Consider the following 22,435-nt stretch of genomic DNA (forward strand, 5'->3'; position numbering starts at 1 on the left):
CATCATGTGAGGACTGATTGCTCTGCTGTCACTCACAATTCCACGCCCCTCTCAATCGAAGCCACGCCCTCCCACGCCAGAACGGAGCCAAAAGTTTGAAACTGAAAAAATAAGATCTGAAAGTGAAAAAAAGATTTGAAAGTGAAAAAAAGAAATTTGAATGAAAATAAATTATTTGATCAAAAAAATTACAGAGCTGAATCAAAAATGTATTTAAACTGAAGAATATATATCTTACACTTATTTTTATTTTGATAATACTTTTTAAATTATTATAAAAATTCAAGAACAAACATTGAATTTTCAGTTTGAAATTTGATTTTTTTCTACCTTTTTTATTTTCAGATTACAAAACTTTAATTTTCAGTTTCAAAATTTATTTTTGCAATCTTTTTTTATTTTCAGATTACAAAACTTTTGGCCTTGATTTAGCTCCATAAGAATCCTGCTGATCCGCAGTTTTCACAGCCCTGTCAGAATCACCATTTTATGCACTTTACAATCCGCAAGATGTTTTTTTTGATGCAACTACTGTACCTGTTACTGAATAGATGCAGTTTTTTTCCAATTTGTACATGATATCTGCATTTGCTAATAGCTTAATTTGGAAGTGTTGTGGCTCCTGTACTTTAACATGTCCAGTTTAAATTTGGTGAAAATCAGATTTTGTTGAATCTATTGTGTATAATAAAGTGTGACTGCACACATGTGCAGCTGGAGGGCAATTCTGTATCCCTGTTCTGGCATCACAGCTGTCAAGGGAAAATAATCACCCGAAACCTGACATTAGCCCATAAAAACCCCAATCAACTAGAATGTTTAGGTGTTTAAATGCAGAACTGGAAATAAATGCACCCCATTTACACCTGATTTGTCTCTGTGTGTCGGTGTAATTATCAGTTGGTAAGTTGTTTTCAAACAAGGCGTGGGGCACATGTGTATTTTCCCTGAGGGCCAGCACACCAGCCGGTGTTACCAGTCAGACTGCATGCTGCCGTGTGACAGAGAGCTCACTGGGAGGACTCCAAGAACTGCCACATCTTCATCGCACCTCTCTGTATCTGCTCGTAGCTCACAAACATCACGATGTTCCAGGACCCCAGGCGAAGAAAAGATGGCATAAATCTAAAAGAAATCAATTAATTGAGAAAAAAAAAGCTGAAAGTTGAATCAAAGTTGTTAAACTTTAGTGATTCTGACATGTTTGCTTGTGATAATGTTACAACATACCCCTTATAAAAAGCTGTGGGTCCTTCTTTAACCAACATGGTGAAGGCACAGTTCAAAGAACCACTGTACTGCCCCGGCACGGAATTCATGTAGCGTGTTTTAACTACATCCACAGGTGATGCTACAATAGTGGTGCAGAAACCTGCTGCAAAGCCTGCTGTGAAGTGACACGGCATATTGTCTGTGGAAAACAAAAGGACTACCATTAGTTCTAAAGGTCATCAGAAACAACGAAAACAATAAGACAGAGTGTTGGTGAAGTGGTCAGGATAGGGCCTCTACTTACCTGTCATCAGGTTGGACTTCAGGATGAGGTCTTTTATGATGTCATACGTTACCAGCTCTGAACAGTTTACAATGGCATTACGGGCTATATTTGGCAGAGAACCTGAAACGGCAATACGGGTCTTGAATGATATTATTATTATTATTATTGTATCAGAGTTTTTCTCCAAATATTTCAAATTTAGGTTTTGCTATTCCTTAAGGTGAAAAGTCACTACGATCCTTTTTATACAACGGTATTCGTGGGGCCATTTTTAGGCCCAGGCTTCATACACCACTATCTGAAAGGGAACTCAAGACAAGGAAGATTTATTTAATACACCCATGTGTGGTAATACATCTGGGTATTGTTTTCAGTTTTAACCAAATAATTCAAAGAGTTTTGATACAATTTGGCCGAATGGCAGAGAATAAACAGAACAAAGTCCTTTCATTTTGAGAAAAGTCAGGTAAAAACATGTCACACAACACATGCCAATGTCAAAGTTTTGCAGCAGTTTATCATGGGTCATGTTTTGGTTTCAACTCCACATTATATCTTTAGTGTTCTACTCCAGATTATATGGTCAATTTCCCTTGTTGTGCAGATCGACATGGGATCTGCTGTGACGACTATGAGTGACTAATGTCTCTGCCTTGGGGTCATGCCCGAATACTTACCTTTAGCAATTCTTATATATAGAAGATATGTAGAATTGCACCCTGTAATAGACTGTCAGCCTGTCCATGGTGTATCCTGTTTCTCACTCAATGACCAATGGGATAGGTTTCAGCCCCTGTGACCCTTAACTGGAACAAGCAAGTTCAGAAAATACACATTTCATTCATTCATTTTCTGCTGCTTATCCGGGTCCAGGTCGTGGTGGGGTCAACAGACTAAGGGCCCCATCACACTTTGCACATTTATTATAGTGGCATACTAATCAACCACATTCTGTATACAGATGACCTGATGCTAACTGCACCCTCAATGCCAGGGCTCAGCAAACTTGAAAATATGTGTTTGGTGACAACCACTGTGTACTATACAACCCCAAGATGAATGTGGTAATGTCCTTTAGGGGCAGCTATCTAAAAGGGGCAGATTTGCCAGTGTTTAAACTAAATGGTGAAGTACTGAATGAAGCTGACTCATGTAGGTACCTCGGACACATAATCAATAATGACCTACGTGATGACCTTGCTATAGCCAGACAATCAGGCAGATATATGCTCAAGAGAATATGATCCTACGCAAATTTCATATGTGTAATCTTGATGTTACCTTAATCATGTTTCGTTCATACTACTCGCCTATATGTACACAGCTCAACTTTGGTGGAACTACAAGAAATCATCTATAAACAAACTGTATGTGTCCTATCATAACATTTTTTTTTAATTATTCAGTGGATTCTCCAAATATGAGAGTACAAGCATACTCTGCACAGTCTCTGACATACAGTGTTGTCAGGCTGTGATCAAGAATTTGGTATACCGGTTCAAGCAGTCAAATCTGTGAATCCCATCATATGTGCTCTTCTTGACACCAGTTTAAAATATAGGTCCAGGATCAGGACCCACTGGTTAGGGCCCCTTTACACATAGTACGAATAAGTACAAATCAGGGCAAATCAGCTTGTATGAGCAAACCACGAAAACACTGAGGCAACGTCGGGAGGGACATGTGGTCGGGCAGGCGTGAATGATCACATATTACAGCAGTTATAAACAGATAAGTGAAGTGCTGAGTTGAACAGAAACTTTCCACATATTGGACCAGTTTTCGATGAGGCATATGTGTGTTTTACACTTTCTTTCCATCATGAGTTTATGTGGAGCTGCATCAGTGCAACATGTAAACTATATTCAGGGGCATCACCAAAGGTGGTCCAATTGGTGCTTATGCTAGTAAAAGTACTATTGGATTCCTGCTCACTTGGGCTAAAATTTAAATACCTTTAGTATTCCCATAGAGTTTTGGAATCTTGTCTGAGCTCCTTCAAATGTTACATGATTTCCTTTTATTTTCATTGTCAATAAGTAGACTTGGGATCAATTCCCACTCGGATGATCAGTCTGTGTCCTTGCACAAGACACTTCATCTGCATTGTGTCAGTCATCCCAACTGTAAATAGGTATCGGTCTTTGCTGAGGAAGTAAACTGCAATGGACTGACATACTGTCCAGGGGGAGTCGCAGATTCTAATCCACTTCACGCTACGAAATCTGGCATAAGTACTGATGGGCCTTTATAGGACTTCCGCTTAATGGCAAAACCATCACATTGCTGCTCACCATTCATTCTTTTGGCAACAATAAAACGACAACAGCATATTTACTAATATCATTATACTTTACCTTTCCAGAGTCCTTTTATACCCTCATCCCTGGCAATGGTTTTATAGGCATTAATAGTGCCACTGTATCGTTTCACAGACCCACTGTCAGGCAGCCGGACTTGAGCCTGGAACCTCACTTTTACCACATCTGTAGGCTGGGCGAAGGCCACCGCCATGGCTCCTGTGCTGCAACCGGCCAGCAGTCGAGTCCCGATTCCAACATCTGGGTTATAAATAACTGACGTAAGCAATTCCTGCCTGAGCTTTCAATCCAAAAGTTAACAGAGCAGACAAGAGATGTCAATTTTATGATGAAGACAGTGACAAATGCTGGCAGATGGAATTATGTTTTTTTAAGATAAGATTGTATTTAAAAGATGTTCCATAAGAAACACAGCTTGAACTGTGACTGTGGAGTCTGTCTCCCAAGACACCTTTCAGAAAATGTATTCTTTCTTCAGTTGCTATCGTAAGGGTTCTACACAGCAGATCACTTTTCTCTATCTCACCCGTCCTCTGCATAGCTCCATCCTCAGCATCCTTCTCTCTATATACCCCTTGGCTCCCCCCTCGGTACATGTCCAAACCATCTCAATCTCACATCTCTCACTTTGTCTCCAAACAGTTCTATCTGTGCTGTACCTCTGATATGTTCATTCCTAATTCTGCCCATTCTAGTCAATCCCAAAGAAAGCATCAGTATCTTCAGCTCTGCCACCTGCCTTTTTGTTAATGCCACAGCTTCTAAGCTGTACAACATAGTTGCTCTCACTAGTCTTGTAAAGAAGCCCTTTCACGCTTGCATATATCACAAGTCACTCCTGCCACCTTTCTCCAACCAGTCTATTCTGTCCACAGTCTCTTCTTCGCCTCCTTACCACATTACTTTGGATTGTTAGCCCCAAGTATTTTTAAACTCGACTTTCACCAACTGTACTCCTTGTAACCACACTATTCCACCATGCTCCCCCTAATTCACACACATGTACTCTTCACTACTGAGACTGACTTTCAGTGCCCTTCTCTCCGATGTCCAACTCTCCATGCTCATCTAAAAAAAAAAAAAAAAACATATTTCTTTCATATTTGAAAGTGTTGTGTAGGATGGTATCCTTTAATGACTGACAAAGTTTGATATGGAGCTGATCCAGATTACAGATTTTGTGGCCATTTAATTGTAATTAAATTTTCAATTCAATTTAATCATCTTATAGTGTGCCAAATCACAACAAAAGCTGTTTCAAGGGGCCTCACACAGAATAAATAATTTAAAATGAATAAAAAATTCAAATACATAATTAAAAACAGAAGTAAAAGAATAAACCAGATAAAAAATAAAAACTATTCATAAGAAAGAGAATAAAAATGGGTTTTAGGTCTTGACTTAAAAATGTCCACGGACTCTGACTGCCTTACGGTCGCAGGAAGACCGTTCCACAGGGTGGGTCCAAGATGAGAAAAAGCTCTTTGACCCGCTGACTTCTTCTTCACCTTGGGAACACAGAGAAGTCCCGCATCCTGTGAACACAAAGCCCGGGCCGGCACGTAAGGTTCCACCAGATCAGCCAAATAAGATGGCGCCAGTCCATGAACAATTTTATAAGTCAATAACTAAACCTTAAAATCTGCTCTCACAGAGACAGAGAGCCAGTGTGAATATGCCAAAATGGGAGTGATATGTTCAGACCTTCTGCTACATGTCAAAAGTCTGGCGGCAGCATTCTGAACCAGCTGAAGACCCCTAATGCTGGACTGCGGTAACCCTGAAAATAGAACATTACAATAATCTAGTCTAGAAGATACAAAAGCATGAATCAGGGTCTCAGCATCAGCCATAAACACGATGGGGTGGATCCTCGCTATATTTGGCAGATGGAAAAAAAGCAGTCCTAGTAACATCACTGATGTGGAGGTCAAAGGACAATGTGGGATCAAAAATTACCCCAAGGTTCCTTACTTTGTCCGTATGATGTATGACACACGAACCCAGGCCGAGCGCTAGCTAGTCAATTTGATGCCGATCTCACTGGACCAAGAACCATCATTTCAGTCTTATCAAAGTTTAAAATTTTTAAAATTCAGTTTTGAAATTGAAAAATTTGAAAAATTAAAAGTAGGTAGTTACTAGACATCTAGCTTCTCACTGATAGAAGACAGTCCTCCAGGGATTTTATGGGAATGAGATTTCCCGCAGTTATCGGCATGGACAACTGAGTATCATCAGCATAACAATGAAAGGCAATCCCAAAACTCCGCAGTATACACCCAAGGAGTGCTACATACAGGGAGAAAAGCAAGGAGCCTAAAACGGATCCCTGTGGAACCTGAAATCTCATGTCACTAAGGTTAGAGGTAGTGTTATTATACAAAACACATTGAGAACAACTGGACAGGTATGATGTCAACCACACAAGAGCACTTCCAGTAATCCCAAAAAGATTCTCCAACCTATCACGCAAAATATGATGATCCATGGTATCAAACGCAGCACTGAGATCTAACAACACCAAAACCGTAGTGGTGTCTGAGTCCATTGCTCGCAGAAGATCATTCACTACTATAGTGAGCGCTGTCTCTGTGGAGTGATATTTCCTAAAAGCAGACACTGCAGTGGCTCAAAAAGATTATTCTCAGTGAGGTGGTCTATGAGCTGCCGTGAAACCACCTTTTCTAAAGTTTTGGAACAGAATGATAAATTTGACATCAGCCTGTAATTTTCAAGGGTCAAGATTAGATTTCTTAAGTAATGGGTTAATCACTGCAGATTTAAAACCTTTCGGAACAGATCCAGAGGGTAATGAGAGACTGATAATTTCCAGCACAGTTGGCCCAAGAGTGGGCTAGAGGTCCTTAAACAGTTTTGTTGGTATAGGATCAAATAAACAGGTTGTGCTTTTTGTAGACACGAGTTTTGTCATTTTGTCAAGACGCCTAGAGAGATACTATTAAATTCTGTAAATCTAGGTAACACCTCAGTGGTAGCGCACACCTCCATAGTAGGTGTTAATGGCTGGGCCGAGGTGTGCTGAGATATGCTCAGCCTAATATCTTCTATTTTCTTCTTGAAATAATCCAAGAAATCCTGTGCTGAAAAGGGAGAACGACTAACAGGTGGCTGCCTGTGAATGTGAAATGCTACTGTGTCTAACCAGAACTTTGAATTATGTTTGTTTTTACTGATCAAATCAGAGTAATAGGCCCACTTTGTGGCCAGTAGTGCATGCCTATAATCTAAAATAGCATACTGCCACACAAGGCAGAACACCTCTAATTTGGAACTACGCCATTTCTGTTCCAAATCTCGAGCCTTCCGCCTGAGGTCACACAAGTAACCATTGAACCAAGGTGACTGTGCCTTGGGAGGATGTGGCCCCAAAAGAGGAGGCGAAATCTTATCAAGTGTAGTTTTAAGTGCTGAATTTAAACTATCCACAAGGCTGTCTACTGACTGAGCATTCTCCAAACTTGAAGTTAAAATATCAGGTAGTCTAGCCTTGAGTTCAATCATAGTTGAGGGTTTAATATGATGCCGCAGTAGTAGACAAAGTTGTTGTTCCACTAATCTCGTGAATGTAAATGTAAACCTGATAAGTGAGTGGTCTGAGACCATAGATGCAAGAGGCAAGATGTCGATATTTGTGACAGCAAACCCACGTGCAAGAACCAGATCCAGGGTATTTCCACTAATGAGCACCGGGTCCTGAATGCATTGTTGGAATCCTAACGCATCCACAATTTGCATAAATGATTTGCAGAGGGGATCAGAGGGCTTATTTATATAAATGTTAAAGTCAACAATAATCAAAATGTTGTCTATACTAGTCGACAAACTATAGATGAATGCACCAAATTCATCTAAGAAATCAGAATATGGGCCAGGGGGCCTATAAACACTGACAAAATAACATAGCTGAGCTCCAGTTTTATGACCCTGACAGTACTTAGCATCATGGGCATAACGGAGAGTCAGATGCTCAAAGGAATTATATTTGTGACCCCCAACACCTAATAAACAAAACCTAGATTTATAAAATAAAAGCAACACCCCTACCTTGCTTCACACCACGAGATATGTGACTAAATGTATACGCTGGTGGGCAGACCTCATTCAGAGGAAGGAGAGTTGTGGGTTTGAGCCAGGTTTCACATAAGTCAATCATATCGAAATGATTATCCATGATTAGATCATTAATCAATAGAGATTTTGAGGGTAATGATCTGATGTTAATGAGACCTAGGGTAAGAGTGTCAGTGGGGATGACAGACTGACTGTTTGGAACCCGGTGAAGCAAGCCCAGGTTCCGAGAGTGCCGCTGCCGCACATCAACCCGACGAAGACGTGGACGGCTGGGCCGACAGTCCTCAAGAGACGACCTGTGGCACCACACAGGCTTTGACCGGATCCACATGGCACCAGGGGAGCACAGATCCCGCCAGAATTCTGTGCACAGCTCGTGCAGACACCAAACAGAGCTTCAGCTTCACCAGACGGCCACTTCGTCTCAAGCGGTGACGACTGCACTTTCGGCCAAAAGGCAGCGTAGGAGCCTGGCACAGAAAAGCCGGAACCTCTGATAAAAATTGGGGCGGAAACCACACCCCAAACCGGGGGCTGGAGATCCAGCAGCGTTTGGCGATCATACACCCACCTTGACTCTGATTAAAAAATAGCACAAGTTAAAAACAATAAAATAACAAACAGACTGGGAAGCAGCAGACGAGCAGCCAGACACAACGGCACCATCTTGGCACTCAAATTTAACAATGAAAACCCTATTTAATGTACAACCCCAATTCCAATGAAGTTGGGACATTGTGTGAAATGTAAATAAAACAGAATACAATGATTTGCAAATCCTCTTCAATCTATATTCAATTGAATACACCACAAAGACAAAATATTTAATGTTCAAACTGATAAACTTTATTGTTTTGTGCAAATATTTGCTCATTTTGAAATGGATGCCTGCAACACGTTTCAAAAAAGCTGGGACAGTGGTATGTTTACCACTGTGTTGCATCACACCTTTCCTTCTAACAACACTCAAACGGTTGGACTGGCTGAACAGCCGGGCAAGCCCATCTTATGGCTCCTCCCCAGCAGCAGTAGAAGCAGCAGCAATGCAGTACCTGGGCTCAGTTTCTCCTCCAGTACATTGACAATAATCCCAGATGGTGGTGATCTACAGATCTGCACCTCATTTATCTCTCTGTCCACCATGACGCTCAGTCTTCAGCCAACGTGATACCTCACAGGAATTTCTGATCACCCACATGACCAGACGAATGAGAGAATGGGCTGTGGTGTTGTGGGATTAGGGTTCCCCAGTCTGCAGATCAGCAAGGATTTTCTCTGATGTCCTTTGTTAGGTCTTTGAGGGACATATTCTGGCATGACTGGCAGTTCACAACAATCCTTAGAAGATTGCCTTGCATCACTGAAAACCTGGATGTCTAGCAGCTTCCTACTTTTAATCTCTGAAAAGACTGAAATGATGGGTCTTTGTCCAGTGAGACATCAGCATCAATTTGACCAGCTAATGCTTATCAATCAATCAATCAATCAATCAATTTTTTTATATAGCGCCAAATCACAACAAACAGTTGCCCCAAGGCGCTTTATATTGTAAGGCAAGGCCATACAATAATTATGTAAAACCCCAACGGTCAAAACGACCCCCTGTGAGCAAGCACTTGGCTACAGTGGGAAGGAAAAACTCCCTTTTAACAGGAAGAAACCTCCAGCAGAACCAGGCTCAGGGAGGGGCAGTCTTCTGCTGGGACTGGTTGGGGCTGAGGGAGAGAACCAGGAAAAAGACATGCTGTGGAGGGGAGCAGAGATCGATCACTAATGATTAAATGCAGAGTGGTGCATACAGAGCAAAAAGAGAAAGAAACAGTGCATCATGGGAACCCCCCAGCAGTCTACGTCTATAGCAGCATAACTAAGGGATGGTTCAGGGTCACCTGATCCAGCCCTAACTATAAGCTTTAGCAAAAAGGAAAGTTTTAAGCCTAATCTTAAAAGTAGAGAGGGTGTCTGTCTCCCTGATCTGAATTGGGAGCTGGTTCCACAGGAGAGGAGCCTGAAAGCTGAAGGCTCTGCCTCCCATTCTACTCTTACAAACCCTAGGAACTACAAGTAAGCCTGCAGTCTGAGAGCGAAGCGCTCTATTGGGGTGATATGGTACTACGAGGTCCCTAAGATAAGATGGGACCTGATTATTCAAAACCTTATAAGTAAGAAGAAGAATTTTAAATTCTATTCTAGAATTAACAGGAAGCCAATGAAGAGAGGCCAATATGGGTGAGATATGCTCTCTCCTTCTAGTCCCCGTCAGTACTCTAGCTGCAGCATTTTGAATTAACTGAAGGCTTTTTAGGGAACTTTTAAGACAACCTAATAATAATGAATTACAATAGTCCAGCCTAGAGGAAATAAATGCATGAATTAGTTTTTCAGCATCACTCTGAGACAAGACCTTTCTGATTTTAGAGATATTGCGTAAATGCAAAAAAGCAGTCCTACATATTTGTTTAATATGCGCTTTGAATGACATATCCTGATCAAAAATGACTCCAAGATTTCTCACAGTATTACTAGAGGTCAGGGTAATGCCATCCAGAGTAAGGATCTGGTTAGACACCATGTTTCTAAGATTTGTGGGGCCAAGTACAATAACTTCAGTTTTATCTGAGTTTAAAAGCAGGAAATTAGAGGTCATCCATGTCTTTATGTCTGTAAGACAATCCTGCAGTTTAGCTAATTGGTGTGTGTCCTCTGGCTTCATGGATAGATAAAGCTGGGTATCATCTGCGTAACAATGAAAATTTAAGCAATACCGTCTAATAATACTGCCTAAGGGAAGCATGTATAAAGTGAATAAATTGGTCCTAGCACAGAACCTTGTGGAACTCCATAATTAACTTTAGTCTGTGAAGAAGATTCCCCATTTACATGAACAAATTGTAATCTATTAGACAAATATGATTCAAACCACCGCAGCGCAGTGCCTTTAATACCTATGGCATGCTCTAATCTCTGTAATAAATTTTATGGTCAACAGTATCAAAAGCAGCACTGAGGTCTAACAGAACAAGCACAGAGATAAGTCCACTGTCCGAGGCCATAAGAAGATCATTTGTAACCTTCACTAATGCTGTTTCTGTACTATGATGAATTCTAAAACCTGACTGAAACTCTTCAAATAGACCATTCCTCTGCAGATGATCAGTTAGCTGTTTTACAACTACCCTTTCAAGAATTTTTGAGAGAAAAGGAAGGTTGGAGATTGGCCTATAATTAGCTAAGATAGCTGGGTCAAGTGATGGCTTTTTAAGTAATGGTTTAATTACTGCCACCTTAAAAGCCTGTGGTACATAGCCAACTAACAAAGATAGATTGATCATATTAAGATCGAAGCATTAAATAATGGTAGGGCTTCCTTGAGCAGCCTGGTAGGAATGGGGTCTAATAAACATGTTGATGGTTTGGATGAAGTAACTAATGAAAATAACTCAGACAGAACAATCGAAGAGAAAGAGTCTAACCAAATACCGGCATCACTGAAAGCAGCCAAAGATAACGATACGTCTTTGGGATGGTTATGAGTAATTTTTTCTCTAATAGTTAAAATTTTGTTAGCAAAGAAAGTCATGAAGTCATTACTAGTTAAAGTTAATGGAATACTCAGCTCAATAGAGCTCTGACTCTTTGTCAGCCTGGCTACAGTGCTGAAAAGAAACCTGGGGTTGTTCTTATTTTCTTCAATTAGTGATGAGTAGAAAGATGTCCTAGCTTTACGGAGGGCTTTTTTATAGAGCAACAGACTCTTTTTCCAGGCTAAGTGAAGATCTTCTAAATTAGTGAGACGCCATTTCCTCTCCAACTTACGGGTTATCTGCTTTAAGCTACGAGTTTGTGAGTTATACCACGGAGTCAGACACTTCTGATTTAAAGCTCTCTTTTTCAGAGGAGCTACAGCATCCAAAGTTGTCTTCAATGAGGATGTAAAACTATTGACGAGATACTCTATCTCCCTTACAGAGTTTAGGTAGCTACTCTGCACTGTGTTGGTATATGGCATTAGAGAACATAAAGAAGGAATCATATCCTTAAACCTAGTTACAGCGCTTTCTGAAAGACTTCTAGTGTAATGAAACTTATTCCCCACTGCTGGGTAGTCCATCAGAGTAATGGAAATGTTATTAAGAAATGATCAGACAGAAGGGAGTTTTCAGGGAATACTGTTAAGTCTTCTATTTCCATACCATAAGTCAGAACAAGATCTAAGATATGATTAAAGTGGTGGGTGGACTCATTTACTTTTTGAGCAAAGCCAATAGAGTCTAATAATAGATTAAATGCAGTGTTGAGGCTGTCATTCTCAGTATCTGTGTGGATGTTAAAATCGCCCACTATAATTATCTTATCTGAGCTAAGCACTAAGTCAGACAAAAGGTCTGAAAATTCACAGAGAAACTCACAGTAACGACCAGGTGGACGATAGATAATAACAAATAAAACTGGTTTTTGGGACTTCCAATTTGGATGGACAAGACTAAGAGACAAGCTTTCAAATGAATTAAAGCTCTGTCTGGGTTTTTGATTAATTAATAAGCTGGAATGGAAGATTGCTGCTAATCCTCCGCCCCGGCCCGTGCTACGAGCATTCTGACAGTTAGTGTGACTCGGGGGTGTTGACTCATTTAAACTAACATATTCATCCTGCTGTAACCAGGTTTCTGTAAGGCAGAATAAATCAATATGTTGATCAATTATTATATCATTTACCAACAGGGACTTAGAAGAGAGAGACCTAATGTTTAATAGACCACATTTAACTGTTTTAGTCTGTGGTGCAGTTGAAGGTGCTATATTATTTTTCTTTTTGAATTTTTATGCTTAAATAGATTTTTGCTGGTTATTGGTAGTCTGGGAGCAGGCACCGTCTCTACGGGGATGGGTAATGAGGGGATGGCAGGGGGAGAGAAGCTGCAGAGAGGTGTGTAAGACTACAACTCTGCTTCCTGGTCCCAACCCTGGATAGTCACGGTTTGGAGGATTTAAGAAAATTGGCCAGATTTCTAGAAATGAGAGCTGCTCCATCCAAAGTGGGATGGATGCCGTCTCTCCTAACAAGACCAGGTTTTTCCCCAGAAGCTTTGCCAATTATCTATGAAGCCCACCTCATTTTTTGGACACCACTCAGACAGCCAGCAATTCAAGGAGAACATGCGGCTAAACATGTCACTCCCGGTCCGATTGGGGAGGGGCCCAGAGAAAACTACAGAGTCGACATTGTTTTTGCAAAGTTACACACCGATTTAATGTTAATTTTAGTAACCTCGATTGGCGTAAACCGGGTGTCATTACTGCAGACGTGAATTACAATCTTACCAAATTTACGCTTAGCCTTAGCCAGCAGTTTCAAATTTCCTTCAATGTCGCCTGCTCTGGCCCCCGGAAGACAACTGACTATGGTTGCTGGTGTCGCTAACTTCACATTTCTCAAAACAGAGTCGCCAATAACCAGAGTTTGATCCTCGGCGGGTGTGTCGTCGAGTGGGGAAAAACGGTTAGAAATGTGAACGGGTTGGCGGTGTACACGGGGCTTCTGTTTAGGGCTACGCTTCCTCCTCACAGTCACCCAGTCGGCCTGCTTTCCCGGCTGCTCGGGATCTGCCAGAGGGGAACTAAGGGCGGCTAAGCTACCTTGGTCCGCACCGACTACAGGGGCCTGGCTAGCTGTAGAATTTTCCACGGTGCGGAGCCGAGTCTCCAATTCGCCCAGCCTGGCCTCCAAAGCTACGAATAAGCTACACTTATTACAAGTACCGTTACTGCTAAAGGAGGCCGAGGAATAACTAAACATTTCACACCCAGAGCAGAAAAGTGCGGGAGAGACAGGAGAAGCCGCCATGCTAAATCGGCTAAGAGCTAGTAGCTACGCTAAGCTAGCGGATTCCTAAAAACATGCAAAGTGAATAATGTGTAAATAATTTAGAGGTGAGTCAAAAGTGTCACTTTGAGTCAAACAACCACATTGTCCTGCATAAGACGTCCCATGTTTCCTGTATAACTCATTTCTCCTGTTTCCCAGCTGGATTTATCTGCCTTCACTGATTCAGGTGTTATCCTAGGCTCATGTGTCATACAGTACATCACATTGACAAAGTAAGGAACCTTAGGGTAATTTTGATCCTACATTGCCTGTTGGCCTCCATGAGATATTACGAAGACTGCTTTCTTCCACCTGCGAAATATAGTGAAGATTCGTCCCATCTCCTTTCAATGGCTGATGCTGAGAGCCTGATCCATGCATTTGTCTGTTCTAGACTGAACTACTGCAATGTTCGATTTTCTGGTTTACCACAGTCCAGCATTAGGGGTCTCCAATTGGTTCTAAATGCTGCTGTCAGTCTTTTGACATGAAGCAGAAAGTTTGACCACCATACACCCATTTTGGCATCTCTTCACTGGCTTCCAGTCCCTATGAGGTCAGATTTTAAGGTTCCTATAACCTATAAAATTGTTCACAAACTGGCACCTCCCTACCTAGCTGACCTAATTAAACCCTACGTACTGGCCCGGGCTTTGCGTTCTCAGGGTACAGGACTACTTTGTGTCCCTGGGGTGAATAAAAAGTCTGCGGGTCACAAAGCTTTCTCTTATCGTGCCCCTGTTCTGTGGGATGATCTCCCTGCGTCAATAAACAGTCAGATTCTGAAGAGAGTTTCAAGTCCAAATTTAAGAGGCACGTATTTTCCCTTTCGTATGGCTAGCATACTGGCACAGCATGTTACTATGCTTTTTAGTCATTTAAATTCATTTTATTAGGAAACGGAGTGGGCCACAGCCTCAACTTTTTCTATAAAAGATTTTTTAACTGAATGAAGACAAATCCGAAGTTGTTGTGTTTGGTCATCCTAATTCCTCATCATCGACTGATTGTGTTCTTGGCTCTTTGGCACCTTTCTCCCAGTCTGTGGTCATTTAAGTTGAACAAACAGATCAATGCTATGGTTAAAGCTAGCTTTTTTTCAACTGTGAGTACTTAGCAAGGTGAAACCTTACCTCCCCCACAAGGATTTTGAGCGTGTTGTCCACACATTTATCACATCGCGACTTGATTACTGCAACTTTACATCTCTATCTATCTATATATATAGATATATATCTATCTATCTATATATATATAGATATATATATATATATATATATATATATCTATATATATATATAGATATATATATATCCAGGCACGTCCCATTGGGAGGAGGTCCCGGGGAAGATCCAGGACACGCTGGAGGGACTACATCTCTCGGCTGGCTTGGGAACGCCTTGGGGTTCCCCCGGAGGAGCTGGGGGAGGTGTGTGTGGATCGGGAGGCCTGGGCGGCTTTGCTCGAGCTGCTGCCCCCGCGACCCGACTCCGGATAAAGCGGAAGAAAATGGATGGAAAATGGAGGGATGCTCTGACACCCGTCAGAGCAGCTGATAAATGCGCACCATGAAACATTACACCGAAGGGCAGGGATGCACGATGCTGGTGCGATGGTTCGTGCACACGGGAACACAGCACAAAAAAACAAACAAAAAAAAAAGTCACCCATGGGATTCGACCCGCACCTTCCAAAAGCTCTGATTGCAGTCAGAAACTTTACCAAGTGAGCTACTAATGCTGTGCTGCAAAAGGTGCTGAACACTGCCTCATATCAGGAAGTACATGGATGTATTTAAAAAAAAATAAAAATGACGTGCCATATAAAAACATTGCATTGAATTACATCCCTCTCATCAAGCAGGCAATACAAATATGATCTGTCTGTTCCTCTGTAGATGACCCATGGTCACTGACGTAGTCATGAAATGACATGAATGAGAAGCAGTTCGCTCAGCTCATTCATGTCCACGTCTGCTGACACATGTCCTGCCGACATGCATGTCTTGTGGATGGCGCGCCGCAGGACACTGCGTCATGTGGAACAGAGCTCATGTGGGTGACGTGACAGTCAGATCGCCTGCTGCGTGTTATGGTCTGATGGTGCGTTTCAACCTGAGGGCAGCCTGTCCATGTGCATGCACTCACTTGCTGCAGCCCATTGCCACAGTGATATATGTTTTTATTTATGTCCACTTGATGACAGCAAACAGACACACATGTCACAGTGGTCAGTTGTTCGTCCATGTCTGTCCAAACACAGTACTGTCCAGCTGGGATGTCCAGAATGACAGATCTCCACAGCCGCTTCTGTCATAGCCACACCTCCTGTCAGTTCAGCGCACACACCAAAGCCACACTCGTGGGGCACTTAAGACAAATTTCACTGTGAGTACGTCAGTGATTGTCTGCACTCTGTTGTCATGCCAAGAGTGTGAATAGCCACACATTTTCTAAGTGCCATGCGAGCAGTGTTAGATGTTCCTGCGTGTCAGCTGGAATTTCACCGACATCTGCCGCAAGAAGGTTCGATGGGCTCCCACAGCACGCACTGTCTTTCAGCTGCTGGTGTGCGCAAATAGTTTTAGCAACAGGTGTACGAGGAGTTAGAGGCAGCTATGAAATTACACGTTTGCATACGATTCCTGCTTCATGCGCACTTAATGTGCAATTTGACCAAATTCGCACTATGTGTGAAGGGGTCCTTATCACTGTCGCCTGTGTACTTCCTCTGGGGGTTGGTAAGGTTAGACCTTACTTGTGTGAAGCGCCTTGAGGCAACTTTGTTGTGATTTGGCGCTATATAAATGAAAATAAATTGAAATTGAGCAACACATTCATTAAGGGGCTCTCCGATGCCATTAAGACCATCTTGCCCCTCTTAACCTGGCTACCAACCTGGAGTATTTGGCTGAACTCACCAAGAGACTCGACCAGGGTCTCTATTGCACAAGCTGGAGTGGGTACGATCCACCTCACTACCAGTGGGCTGCTGGTGTGAAACCCCATGTCTCCCAGTGAAACCCATGTCTCCTAGTCGTTGTCTCCAGAGCCCATGCAGGTTGGTCATTCCTGCTTGCCCCAAAGAGTTACAATGGCATAGGTACACGGGCTTGTTTATTTCTTGTAAACCTTTTGAACACTTTCTTGCTGCTTGCTCTGTACAAGGGTAAAACTTACCTGTGAAAGGAGGCCACACTTTGAGTCAAACAACCACATTGTCCTGCATAAGACGTCCCATGTTTCCTGTATAACTCATTTCTCCTGTTTCCCAGCTGGATTTATCTGCCTTCACTGATTCAGGTGTAGACAAACAAATTGGAGAGGATAACCTGGCCAAACAGCTGAAAATTCCTTTGGAGCCCCTGGTAGAGAATCTCAGGGCAATGCACTCACTGGTTGGCTATTGGTGGTAATCCCACACAGGAATGCACCTACATCAATCTTCAAATGTCTATTAATCATCATAAACACTTTCAAACGCATGTGATTAACTCTCCATGTAACGCTCTTACATTGTGTTAGGATACTCATGGCTAATGAAACATGACTGTTATTTAATGGTCCTCTGGACATAGTTATTTGGTCAAGGTATTTGGTAGAGCGGTTTATATTACGTCTATTTTGCAGGATGAACTGCAGCAGCTGACTGTGGACCTGCCAGACCTCACAGAGTCCCTGAGGACAACCTGGACATTAAATAGGTTTTTAATAAGAGTATGGCCATTACATTGGACCTAGGACTGTTTGGTCGCCTCTCAGCCCTTGTTGTGTCCCAAAAGTCTTGCATGGGTGGAGTATGTCCATAATGCACTCCCTTTGTCATTTACTGGCATGTCCCCATTTGAGTGTGTGTATTGGCACCAGTCACCTCCCTTTCCTAATCTGAAGGGAAAGGTGATGGTTCCATCTGCCTCAGAATATGTGCGATATGTGCCATCTCATCTGACAGCAGGCACAGACAGCCCTGTTGCGGTTCTCTCTGGTTCACCAGTGGGCTGCAAATAGGCAGTACTCAGAGGTGGGCACAGCTAACCAAAAAGTTTCGATAACCATTATGATGCTAAACAGCTAAACTGCTAAAAAATTAATCTTTATTACAGATAACAGATAACTGATAACTTTTAGTATTGATTTGATTGACTCTTCAACACAGAGCCCTACAGGTGCCCACAACTGCAAAGGGAAGGGCTAAAGAACAACAACTTGTACGGAAAGCCCTCACAGTATGTGGGTACCCACGATGGTCCATGAACAAAGTGCAGAAGTCCCAGAAAACAAAGAGGCCAGATAGACAGAAGACGGAGACAAGAAGAAGAGGAGTGTCTCTCCCTTATTTAGCAGGAGTAGGGGAAAAACTACAGAGGATCTTCAGACAGCACAAAATCCCAGTTTACTTTAAACCAGTTAACACCTTGAGACAGAAATTAGTTCACCCTAAGGACAGGATCCCTAGTTACAAACAGAGCAATGTAGTGTATTCGATCAGATGTCAGGAAAACTGTAATGAACACTACGTAGGTGAGACTAAGCAACCTTTACACAAAAGGCTATACCAGCACCGCAGAGAGGGCGCCAGTGGACCTCAGTCTGCAGTTCATCTCCACCTGAAAGACACTAACCACACGTTTGAGGACAAGGAAGTTAAAATCTTAGCCAGAGAGAAGAAATGGTTTGAGAGAGGTGTCAATGAAGCATTCTTTGTAAAACAGTTGAAACCCAGCCTTAACCAGGGAGGGGGTCTCAGACACGCTTTGTCCCCTGTTTACAATGGGGTACTCAGGTCAAAGCAGTTTCAGTCTTTTGTTCATGGTAATGAGTCATTCACGTCATCAGCAGAGTCGTCAAGGGAGCCATCAGGAGAGACTTCCATCCCATCATTAGGAGGGATAGCTGCCCTGTCATTAGGAGGGTGCTAACTAGAGCACAATAGGTGCTAATTAGAGCTATTGTTTAGTCACTAGTCTGTAGCAGTCGGCCTCTCGATAGGAGGGGTCTGGTTAGGTTAAAAACTCCAGCTTTTGTTGGCTTCTGTTTTATTCTTCTCTACAAGAGTCAAGACGGAAGTCAGACTACCAGAGCAAGAATTTTAGCTGAGGAAGCTTCTGCGATTTGAAGCGAAACGTCCTCACGTCAAGCAACCCAGTCCAGTCGAAGATTCAAGCTTCTCTACTATGGAATGGAAACCACCTGGACAACCTACACAGAAACTCCCATGTAAAACCCATATCTACCAGCAACTTGTATGTCCTTGGCGATCCCCTTCAGTGGTGGAAGGCTCACCGGTGTCGCAGACCAAACGGTCACCGCTAAAAATTGGTCCGCTCTACCTCCACTGCACATGCACCATTTCAGACCACAGCAGCATGTCTGAGATGGAGTCTCTTCACACAAAGTGATCAAATGGGTTAATGGGATTATTAACCATCAGATGACAAGGTAAAACCTGTTAAATTATTCTAAAGTGGATGAAATGAAATGGACTGCATTTATATAGTGCCTTTCCATCTGCATCAGATGCTCAAAGTGCTTTACAATAATGCCTCACATTCACCCGATGTCAGGGTGCTGCCATACAAGGTGCTCACTACACACCGGGAGGAACTAGGGGATTAAAGACCTTGCCCAAGGGCCCTTAGTGATTTTCTGGTCAGGCTGGGATTTGAACCAAGGATCCCCTGGTCTCAAGCCCAACATTTAACCACTAGACCATCACCTCCTCTTAAAACTGCTTCGTTTTAAGCAGAAACAAGGCTGTTTTATGCAGAAGTGAGGTGATATTCTGTGACTCTTTGAAATCACGGATGCCCAGTGAATGCAACAGCTAGCAGCATGTGTAGCCGCGTCGCTCTGATTGCTTCCTCCGTCTTTTATGATGAAATAATCCTGAATTTATGTGGAAACGATTGTTGTACAAAAGCTTCAGATATCTGTCGCTGAGATAGATGATGAATGGAGTGCAGTTTTAAGCAGAAACGAGGTGACAATCCATGAACCGCGGCTGATGACGCATATGTAGTGAAGGCAGGGTGGACCAAGTTTTAGGGGGGACCATTCGGTCTGCGAGATCGGCTTTCACTGTCAACTGCCTTCTGGCTGTATAGTAGTGGGCTTGTGGCTGGCAGTTCTGGTGGATGAGGCAGGCTACTGTCTGGATGACCATTCCTGTGAACCTGTGACAAACATTACATAAGTCCTTGATTTGTGATTGCGAGCATGATGTGCATTCTATGGGACAGGGATGGGGAGGTACTGTTATGTGCCACAGGCATGCTCAGATCATTGCATAACATTTCTTTGTTCAGTTTTGATTTCTTCCATGTTGAGTAATTTTTCTGACCTTGTAGCAAACCTATATTCTCTTGTTGTTTGATTTCTTCCACAGAATATTCCTGCAGTTTCTTTGTATTTATTTTTCCCCTCGATGGACAGAGCAGTGTACAGGTCTCTCTCTAGTTTCATTTTGGTTTGATGATCTTCTGCTAGGCTTGTTTTAGTTCTCGTGTCTGCATCAATTTCCTCTGTGCCAATTGTGTCCTTCTTATATTCGGTCATTGAGCGTAGTTTATTATCAGTTTTGTGTGATTTTGGCCCTTTTGTTATTTGTTGTTTCCTCATGGCCTGTGAACTCAATATGGCTGAGATTTGAGAAAATTAAGGTGTATGTTTCTTCTGCTTCTATACTCCTGATTTACTTGGGCTTGGGTTCAGCACTCAATGGCTGTATACCCCATGGGGCTGAGTGATGTTCCAGTAAAATATTTACATTTTTTTTAATTCCAGTGCTACCATTCATTATTTACACAATCAAAACACAACGTGATACTTTAAGCAATCGACAATGCACTTTTCCTTAAGTTTTGGAGGTCTACTTTTTAAATTTGCATCAAGAAAAGCTAAGCCAGAGGTGTGGCATGCAAAACAGTGCAGCATAAGAAAAGTCTGTTATTTTTACATTAATGAAGACAAAAACTACAATCACTCAACTTCAAGTGGAACAATGTGAATCTATGTACCACGTTGTTAAATTTCTGCATAAGATGTGCACACATTAAAAATGCCCAAACATTCAAAACATGAGGATTTTGCCTCCAGCTTGACCACAGATCTGTGCAAATGAAGTGTGCGGGTTGTCGTTTCCGATACAACCTGCGGTGTTTTCCAATCCAGGAGACACGTCTGTGTGTGCGTGTATTTTCAACTGAAACATCTCCACAAGTGCTGCTGGCTGCTCAGCTGGGTGGCTTCTGAGTGCGGGCGTCTCAATGAGACGCAGAGTAATGAGACACGCCTCCATTCAGGAAATCTCATCCACAGTTTGTAGCCAGCTAGCAGGCGAGCATTGAGGAGGACTGACTGTCGCTGACCAACTTTTCATCACAACATATCCACTGGTTGGAAATATTTTTAACTAGTTGTAGAAACACCACAAAGCAAGACAGCAACATGCAATGTTTGCAAAGCCGTTGTACCGAGAGGCGGTAAGCTCCGTCGCAACCTACAATACAGAGAATCAAACAACTGAAAATGCACCACATTAAGGAGCACAAGGATTTTTTTAACCAGGGGACAGAAAGACGGATGGAGCCAGAAAGAAGGGTGCGACGATTTACCCAGACTGACTCCAAATATGAGTAAATTAAGTACTTTCATTTCATTTTTGGTGGTTTCTTGTGGCATTTTGGAAATACATAAATGCACTCCATCCTCAAAATGCCAAATATACTCGGGCGGGTGTGCCATCTGGTGTTCACAAGATGAAACTTCAGCCACTGACCCAACAATGGCTCCATTTACATGTACATAAACATGCATACCATTTATCTTATTTATTTCATTCTTTTACATTTGTGCATGTTTCAGCATTCTAAAGAGCGTGCTGTTTTTCTTTGTAAAGTCTATGCTTTTTTCTCAAGACATGCCATTTTTCCTCAATGAAGATTTGACTGATTTGATTTTTTTCACAGGTGCGCCCCAAAAATTGCATACGAGTAGATGTACTGTTTCTGATTAGGCAATTTAAAAAAAAGGTTCCTTACAAAAATGTAGTTTATTCAATCAAAGACAATAGTGAACAAAATGTGAAACATTTCTGAACTCATTAAATTTGTGATCATTTTCAGTCACATTGACCCCAAAACACATTTTGAGTTTAGTATACTGTTGAAACTGAAACTTACTGTTGGAAGGAGATTCTTAGCTTTCTAAAGACATCACATCAATTATCATTGTAAACCAGATATTAAAGACAAGTCACAATATCACTGTCACTGAATTGTGCAGAAAAAAAGAGAAAAGTGTCCCAGTTCACTATGTCTGTGCATGACTACATTTGTATCTTCCACCACTTTTTACATTTTGTGTTCTTCAGTTCTTTTTTCTTATTCAGTGAGAGAAATCTAGTTTCTGTTGATCTTTAACAAGAGTATCAAATGTGAAGCACAGCTGACAGATGATCATCAATGAGAGAGGACTTGTAACTGGATTTATTAAACTTCATCAAAATTCGGCATTGAGCATCCACCCCTCTCTTTTGGCATGAGCAGACATTTTTGAGGAGTGATGCACATTGATTGGATTATTCATTTCTGAGAAAAAAACAAAACAAAATAAAAACAGGCTTCAAAATAAAAGCAATGCAGTTTTAGTTCAGTCA

At 42.0% G+C, this 22,435-nt stretch overlaps 1 protein-coding gene across 1 annotated transcript in view; it reads right to left on the reverse strand.

The window, feature by feature from the left end:
* Positions 1-426: 426 nt before the first annotated feature.
* Positions 427-22,435, reverse strand: part of LOC117508564 (mitochondrial uncoupling protein 2-like) — a 35,058-nt gene continuing 13,049 nt past the window's right edge. Inside the window, exons 3-6 of the mRNA XM_034168349.1 lie at positions 3,856-4,059; positions 1,517-1,618; positions 1,231-1,411; positions 427-1,125 (exon numbers count right to left, since the gene is read on the reverse strand). Coding sequence (XP_034024240.1) covers positions 1,011-1,125; positions 1,231-1,411; positions 1,517-1,618; positions 3,856-4,059 — 602 coding nt within the window. The 3' untranslated portion in view covers positions 427-1,010. The remainder of the gene's footprint in view (positions 1,126-1,230; positions 1,412-1,516; positions 1,619-3,855; positions 4,060-22,435) is intronic.

The sequence above is a fragment of the Thalassophryne amazonica genome, chromosome 4 (genome assembly GCF_902500255.1).
Source record: "Thalassophryne amazonica chromosome 4, fThaAma1.1, whole genome shotgun sequence".
In the NCBI taxonomy this organism is placed as follows: Eukaryota; Metazoa; Chordata; class Actinopteri; order Batrachoidiformes; family Batrachoididae; genus Thalassophryne; species Thalassophryne amazonica.